The sequence below is a fragment of the Passer montanus genome, unplaced genomic scaffold (genome assembly GCF_014805655.1).
Source record: "Passer montanus isolate IOZ18808 unplaced genomic scaffold, ASM1480565v1 scaffold39, whole genome shotgun sequence".
In the NCBI taxonomy this organism is placed as follows: domain Eukaryota; kingdom Metazoa; phylum Chordata; class Aves; order Passeriformes; family Passeridae; genus Passer; species Passer montanus.
The window spans coordinates 4,268,788-4,277,454 of record NW_024368707.1 but is presented as its reverse complement, the minus strand read 5'-3'; the positions used below and the strand labels follow the sequence as shown (position 1 = coordinate 4,277,454).

General features: G+C 47.0%; 1 protein-coding gene across 1 annotated transcript; it reads left to right on the top strand.

The window, feature by feature from the left end:
* The first annotated feature begins 610 nt into the window (after positions 1–610).
* On the top strand, positions 611–1,705 carry LOC120506328 (keratin-associated protein 16-1-like). The gene has a single exon (XM_039717742.1). The coding sequence runs from the start codon at positions 611–613 to the stop codon at positions 1,703–1,705; it is 1,095 nt and encodes a 364-aa protein (XP_039573676.1).
* Positions 1,706–8,667: the final 6,962 nt, after the last annotated feature.

The window sequence follows — 8,667 nt, the reverse complement described above, 5'->3', positions numbered from 1 at the left end:
GCCCCGTACTCCAGGTGGGTTTTGCAACAACAGAGCAGAGGGGCAGAATCACATGCCTTGACCAGATGCTAATAATAGCCCCTAAGTCCCAAATGATGAGATCTGCATCTAAATCTACCCCTCCTTAGAGGGATGCACATGAACTATAAATATCATTCATGTCACCTGTAGTTCACCGAGGACAGTAAATAAAATAAGCAATGAAAACAGCCAGCCCTGTTCCTGAGCTCCCCTAAGGCCAGATAGGATGTGGAGACCAGCTGGCCTTGTAAGCTGGTACAGGGTGTTTGTGCTAGACAAAGAGTGAGCTGAGTGGGCAGGAGCCAGTGTTTGGAAGAAGCTAGCCATGATACTGTATGGACAGCCTATGCTCTGTCTGGTGGACAGAGACCTTTAGTCTCCAAGGCTGCCAAGGTAGAAACTTCAACTATCAACCTATATCTTTTTGCAAGGTATCAAAACCAGAGTTTGATGTTCAGCTGCCAGATGGAGTGGTTTGGTTTTTAGTTTGTTTTTTTCTTTTGGGGGGGTGGGAATATATATATATATATATATATATATATATATATATATCCTTGGACAGAAAATAAATCTCAGTGACAGGAAATAAATGGAGGGCGCCGAGTTGTCACTTTTAATAGACCGTGAAAATGACGATTTCTCTCTGGGTCACCTCTGCAGCCCCACGAGTTTCCCCTGCCCTGGCCACTGTGACCTCAGAGCTGAGGGGGTCTCGAAGAGAGCAGGGGCCTCAGCCCAGTGCCGTGCGGTGCTGTGCGGTGCGGTGCTGTGCTGTGCCGTGCTGTGCGGTGCCGTGCTGTGCGGTGCCGTGCTGTGCGGTGCCGTGCTGTGCGGTGCCGTGCTGTGCGGTGCCGTGCTGTGCGGTGCCGTGCTGTGCGGTGCCGTGCTGTGCGGTGCCGTGCTGTGCGGTGCCGTGCTGTGCGGTGCCGTGCTGTGCGGTGCCGTGCTGTGCGGTGCCGTGCTGTGCGGTGCCGTGCTGTGCGGTGCCGTGCTGTGCGGTGCCGTGCTGTGCGGTGCCGTGCTGTGCGGTGCCGTGCTGTGCGGTGCCGTGCTGTGCGGTGCCGTGCTGTGCGGTGCCGTGCTGTGCGGTGCCGTGCTGTGCGGTGCCGTGCTGTGCGGTGCCGTGCTGTGCGGTGCCGTGCTGTGCGGTGCCGTGCTGTGCGGTGCCGTGCTGTGCGGTGCCGTGCTGTGCGGTGCCGTGCTGTGCGGTGCCGTGCTGTGCGGTGCCGTGCTGTGCGGTGCCGTGCTGTGCGGTGCCGTGCTGTGCGGTGCCGTGCTGTGCGGTGCCGTGCTGTGCGGTGCCGTGCTGTGCGGTGCCGTGCTGTGCGGTGCCGTGCTGTGCGGTGCCGTGCTGTGCGGTGCCGTGCTGTGCGGTGCCGTGCTGTGCGGTGCCGTGCTGTGCGGTGCCGTGCTGTGCGGTGCCGTGCTGTGCGGTGCCGTGCTGTGCGGTGCCGTGCTGTGCGGTGCGGTGCGATGCTGTGCGGTGCGCTCCGAGCCCCGGGGCCGCACGGGCGGCGCCGCTTGCGGGCAGGCACCGTCGGGGGGCAGCAGCCGCCAGCGCTTGGCAGCGGCGCCCCCGGAGCTGCCCGCGTCCTCCCGGCTGCCGGGAGCCGCACCTGATCCCCACGGCCCGGCTGCGCTCCCAGCGCCCTCCGCACCGGGATGCGCGGCGGTGACGCTTTAACATGCAGCATATGCATCTCATTTCCCTATCCGCCGGGCTGTTTGTAAACCTAATTTAAGCGAAGTCGCTCCCTGCTCTTATCGTTTCGCATCACTCCGAAGGAAAGGGTGGGAGGGGGGGAAATGAAATCAAATAAGAGAGGTGCCAGCACTGCACTTTTCCCCCTTCCCCTTCTAGTAAAATAGCTTTGTAATCATTAATTTGCAGCATAGGAAGGACTTGGCACCCTTGGGTGCAACCTTTATGTCTTTTAAGGCTAGTGTCAGAGAGGAAAACTACTTTAGGTTTCCTGGAAAGGGATGAAGGAGACTGGGTAGCAGATGTACTTCCAGCTGGGATCCATCACGGTCCTGCTTTGGTAGGGAGAAGGGCCTGCCTGACTGAAGGGCTGTGCTGAGCTGCTCCAAGGCTGGGGTGGCAGCAGGCAGTACACAGCGGGAAGCAGTGGGATTTTGAAGAAGTGCACCATTTCTTCCAAGTTATTAAAAAGTGTAGTGTGTTTTGTTTGCAGATTAGTTCAGTTTGTTTGTTTATGACAATACTCACAGCTATTATCAGGGAGCAGGAGAAGCAGCCTATGGTGTCCCAGCAAGTAAAACCCATGAAATTTGATTAAATTTTACAGTCAGAAAGGTAAAATATTTTACCTCCATAAATTCCTACCAAAGTAGTTTTAACCAGCTACAGGTTTTTCCCTGTCATTCTTCCCTGCTGAGATGCAGCTTTGCTGTTTAGTGTTTAACAGCTGCTCCTGCAATACAAAGGAGGGTTTAGTTTTCATCCTAGGTGAAGAACTGCTTTTCTTAATATTTTTTTTCTTTGTTTGTTTGTTTCTTATCATGATAAAAGTGGTAGGAACTTTTAGAGATAGAAAAAGGCCATGGCAGTTTTTGCAGGGAGTTTAGAGCTTGCTCTTCTGAAGGATGCCAGAAGACTGACAGTAAGAAGAATGAGAGGGCACATTTCATGTGTGCCTTTGTAGTTTTCTATTCAGTAATGTCAGTGTGTTTGGAGGAGCAGAGAAATGCTCTCAGGAGTCTGAGAGGAGACCTTGCAAAGGCAAACATCTCATCGAAGGAGAGACTGGTAGAATGGCAGGAACAGCTTTGCAGAAGGGATGAGGAAATCGTCTTTGGTCAGAGGAGCCTTTTGGAAGAGGCAAAAGGCTGCTCAAGAGGCTTCAGCAAAGCTGCTCCTAGAAAGCTGAGTGAAGACACAAGTGGGTGGCACATGGGTTGTCATGGGAAGGGCAAAATGTGTCAAATGGACTGGAGAGGGGAAAGAGAACTGGTAAAGAATGGTTTTGGAGGTGTTTGAGCATAAGGATGAGAGAGAGGATAATGGCAGCAGCATCTTGTATACACTGAGGCTCAATGAGTTTTGTGGTCAAAGTTCAAGGTAGTACAGGTCCAGAGATGGGTTTGTTATCTTGTATACATTCTGAGGGGTCTGCATCAGGGCCTTTTTCATACAATGAATGCAAATATCTCTCCAGAGGCAGCTTGGAGATGAGTACAACTATTATTCAGCCTATAGTAGATGTCCATTGAAACTGTCTGGCAAAAAAAAGAAAGATGTTAAAAATTTGGTATGAAATTTCCATGCAATATTTTCACAGCAAATGTGTGCTTTTCATGGGAAGGAGCATAAATATTTCTCATCATAAAAAGAAAAAAAATAAATTTTGACATTTGTTTAGTGGGTTGGGCTATTATTTTATTTTTCCTCTTTCTCCCCATCAGCTTGTTTTATTTTTTCTGGCTTTGAGTTTCTCGACATAAAGTCAACATTTTCTCCATCTGGGGACATTTGCTATTCTCTCCTAGCTGTGAACGTATTTATCTGAAATCTCAACTGAGAAGGTCTCTGGATTTTCTTCTCCACTGTGAAGATAGCTACATGAAGCAATTCAAACTTTAGAAATGAGAAAAGCCTTACAATTAGCATTGTTGCATCAGCCTGTGAAATCTCTTCCTAGAGGTGCACCAGTGGTACTGAGAGGCACACATAGCCCCTGTTGTTGTCTGCCTGAGGTAACAACAGGGTCTTGCTGCCCTGCTGGTGAGGAAGCAGGGCCAGCAGGTGCCGCTGGGTGGCTGTTTGGAGCCCCTGTGTGAGGAGCAGCTGGATTTGACAGCACTGGCAGCGCCCTGCACACAGCGATTTGATGAGAGGAACATCTGCTGAAGACAGATAACAGGACAAGAGGATCCTGCAGCCTTGATGAACTCAATCTTCAAGCTAGTGTTTGCAACACAGTGGGTTCTAGTTCATCTACTTTCTTCTCTAGAGAGGTGAACGGTGCTTATGGACGCCCTGGAAGCATTCTCTATGGATTAACCCACCGGGAAGCTGTTTGGCAAGAGGAAGCTAGGTCTGGCTGCAGCTCAGAACTCACCCATGTTACTTCATTATGAGAATGTTAACTATGAAGTAATTACCCATCTTTCTTGGGTAACAGCAGAACACAGGGAGATGCTGCACTGTAGCCATTTTCCTAATTGTGTCTGGTGGTCATCCTTCAGGAAGGAGTGAGGACAGCAGTTCTTACCCTTCACAAATGTCCATTGGCGTATTCCCATCCTGCCTCTATACAGGACAAAATCAACTGGACATCACTCTGTTCTTTCCCCAGTCCATTGTGCTGCTCTGGACAGCTTAACCCACCCAGTTAGATTAACTAGGTTGATTCCCCCAAGGGCTGAGGGAACAGAGGGAGAAATTCACTGTGGATATTGGTTCATATTTGAAAGTGAATTTTCATTCAGAACAGAGCCACGTCAACATGACTGCTGCAGCTAAACCAACCAAGCATTGAATTGAGACTATTCATAACAAACTGTCCATGAATGGCCTGCAGGGCAAAAACTATCTGCAGGAGAAATTCATGGGCGATTTTGGCTAATGAATGAATTTGGGAATTTGGCTTGCAGTTTGCAGACAATGCACAAATAGAAAAAAAGAAAGCCATATGAAACTTATTGAATACATGATTTACAGTGAAATATTTGTTCAGCTCTAATCTCTGAAACATGTATGGTTTATGGTGTTAGAAAGCATTTTAGGATTAGCTGTGGGAGCTATATGTCAATGAACAGTTTGTGAAAAAACCCTGTTCCGTTCAGAACAAATACATGGAAAACTGCTAATGTCACCTGCTGCAGAGGGAGCCTGGTAAAGAGCTCATGCTTGGGAAAGGACACTTGGATGCCAGTAGTATCCCTGGGCTCTTCAGAGGAGAAGTTAAGGCTGGAAATCTGTTGTTTTTGCTGATTGCAGTAACTGGGAACAAAATATGGGGCGATGACCTGTGTGGGGCTGCCATTTAAGAGTCATTTTGCTTCTGCAATTATATTCTTTGAGAGACTGAGCTGTGATCAATTTTCACCAAGGTTGTAAGAAACATAACTCAAACCTTGTTATTTAACAAAGGTGTTTATGTAGTAGAGGTACTAAATGTTCATCTGCCTGGAAGTTCTTTGCAGCTAGGTAGAGTATGACTTTGCCTTTAATCCACAGCATTTAATGCTGCTAATGCTAACATGTCCTGCTGAGAGAACACTAACTCCACCTTGAATGAATATGCTTTCAGGTTCATGTGGAAATGTTCCTAACTATCCTCTCTGGAGGGCCTTCGGATTCTGTTCCACACTGCATTGCCCATTTTGAGACCAGCCTTCTCCTTCTGTGTATGGCCTCTCCTGCTGTGGGATCCCTTTGGCTGGGCCCTATCCATATCTCCAAATGCTGGCCAGCAGCCCTGAGTACCTGTTTTCCCTGGCAAGTGGTATGGAGTGGGACCAGCTCAATGCTTCCACATGACACAGGCAACAGGAACTGCTCCATGCCCCTCCTTTGCAGCAGCAGGAACTGGCTTCACTTTGGCAAAGCTGGAAGTGGAGGTGACTTCTGAAACTCTATTTACAGTGAAATATTTGTTCAGCTCTAATCTCTGAAACATGTATGGTTTATGGTGTTAGAAAGCATTTTAGGATTAGCTGTGGGAGCTATATGTCAATGAACAGTTTGTGAAAAAACCCTGTTCCGTTCAGAACAAATACATGGAAAACTGCTAATGTCACCTGCTGCAGAGGGAGCCTGGTAAAGAGCTCATGCTTGGGAAAGGACACTTGGATGCCAGTAGTATCCCTGGGCTCTTCAGAGGAGAAGTTAAGGCTGGAAATCTGTTGTTTTTGCTGATTGCAGTAACTGGGAACAAAAAATGGGGCGATGACCTATGTGGGGCTGCCATTTAAGAGTCATTTTGCTTCTGCAATTATATTCTTTGAGAGACTGAGCTGTGATCAATTTTCACCAAGGTTGTAAGAAACATAACTCAAACCTTGTTATTTAACAAAGGTGTTTATGTAGTAGAGGTACTAAATGTTCATCTGCCTGGAAGTTCTTTGCAGCTAGGTAGAGTATGACTTTGCCTTTAATCCACAGCATTTAATGCTGCTAATGCTAACAAGTCCTGCTTGGAGAACACTAGCTACACCTTGAATGAATACGCTTTCAGGTTCATGTGGAAATGTTCCTATCCTCTGTGGAGGGCCTTTGGATTCTGTTCCACACTGCATTGTCCCATTTTGAGACCAGCCTTCTCCTTCTGTGCATGGCCTCTCCTGCTGCGGGATCCCTTTGGCTGGGCCCTATCCATATCTCCAAATGCTGGCCAGCAGCCCTGAGTACCTGTTTTCCCTGGCAAGTGGTATGGAGTGGGACCAGCTCAATGCTTCCACATGACACAGGCAACAGGAACTGCTCCATGCCCCTCCTTTGCAGCAGCAGGAACTGGCTTCACTTTGGCAAAGCTGGAAGTGGAGGTGACTTCTGAAACTCATCTGACAGTGGAAATTAGGTAACTCAGAAAATGCCAGTCCAGGACAAAACTGAAAATGTTTCTATTTTGTCTTGGAAACCCTGGACAGCACTTCTGCACTTTCAAGTAATGTGATGACCAGCTGTTTGTTAAGTCCATCCTGCTATTTTTTCCCCCAAAGTGCACTGAAAGCTTCTAAACTGAGTCTGGCTGGGAGGAGATACACGATGCACAAAGCCATTGTATGAAGAGAAGCTCTAGAAGCAGAAGCAGCATGGGATTCCACTGGAGATTAATAATTAGCTTGGTGTGGCATTTCATGGCAAATGTCTTCAGGGAATAAACCTCATTGAATGGATGTGAGTTTGTGCTGCTCCTCTGTTTCTCACAACATTATCAAAGATAGATCTCACCCTTCCTTCTCTTACAATCACTGGCCATAGTTGCTCCATATCCCACTTCTGTTACTGTTCCCTGCTTGTTCTTCCATTCCTTCATCCACCCACACTGGCTCAGTTGCTGTATCTCCTCCGTGGGCTGCTCCGGATACTGGCTTCAGGCAGGCATTAACTAATCCAGAATGTTCCACAGCAGACTTGTTTGTGGTAGCAGTAGAAATAGAAACACAGACAGTGTGAGCAAATGAACATTGGCTCATACTCTTGTTCTTTTCTTTTAATAATGTTGACGTTTCAGGAAATAATTGGCTCAGATTTGACTATGAAGACATTTCCAAATGCGTGGAGGTTTTAAAGCATTTGACTTTAGAACAATTACTGTTAAAGTCTATTAATTTTGTGGCATGATTCAGATGTCAAAAATAGAGAACTCACAGCAATGATAGTACTCTATTTTGGTGCAAACAATGCATAGCAAAGCAACTTTCCTGGAAGTGCCCATCTTGCAAACACTTCTTTTCAAATTCTGATTCATCAAGAGGAATAGGAACTGGAGGAAACTATCCTGAAGCCATAATGGAGAATTCTTAAGTTAAGAATGATCTTAATAACATTGTTCTCTCTTTTTACGGCTTACTTTCATTATTGCAAATCAATGTTTCTAAGTGAATGTCTTCTGTTATCCTTAAATCTTAACTGGTGATAAAGCAAATTTCTGAATAATAGGACACTCATTCAGGCACTGGAACCTTTTTGGACTGCTTTGTCTTTATTTAAGCTCAGGCTGGCAAACCCTTGTTTCATCTGCTGTCCTGTGTGTGGCACTGTAAAGTCATGAGGAAGCCCATGCTCTGCTGCACGGGGCAGGGCCTTGGCAAGCCCTCACAGCACAGGCTCCTGCATTGTGAGCAGACAAGAATTACCACGTACCTCTTTTGGGAAGGGACAAAGGAGCAATAGAAGAGAAATCAAGAGAAAGCGATGCAGTAAAAACATGGCGCAGACTTAGGACCTGTAGAAATGCAGTGAACCCAAAGACCCATTCACAGAACTGTGGGCAGGGTTTCTTTTTCCCTAGTACTATCCTTAAAGAAAGCAGGACCCTGGACAGAGAGTCCAGAGGGCAGTATTGTAATCAGTGTTCTGACAAATATGAACTATGGAAAAATGTTGAGCGAATTTGGGTTAATTAGCCTGCAGAGAAGAAAGCTGAAGGGGGAAGGTGATAGCAGTCTATTAAAGGCTGCTACAAGAAAAAAAGGCAATAAACTGTTATTCTCATCCATTGTGGATAGGACAAGAAATAATGGGCTTAAATTGCAGCAAGGAAGATTCAGACTAGAAATAAAATGGCCATGGCAGTGAAAACCCAAAATTATTGCCTGGGGAGAGTGTGAAAATTCCATTACTGAAAAGCTTTTTAGGAGCAGATTAGGTGGGCATTTGCCATGCATGGTTTAGTTCTAGCTCATCTTATTTATGTAAAGATAAGGTAGGTGGTGTCCTGAGGTTCCTCCATGCCCTTCCACTGTGTGGTTCCAGATGTGCCTGGAATTCAGTCAGCTCCATACACGGGTTGGAGAAGTGGTGTCAAAGGCAAGAAGAAAATCCTCTCACAATAAGAACACTGATTCTGTGCTCCCTTGTTCTGTGCTGTGTTCTCAAATGCCTATTTGAAAACACACTCAGGTGCGTTCTCTTCCAGTGGTGGTGGGATATAGGTGTTAGGGGGAGGGCTGGAA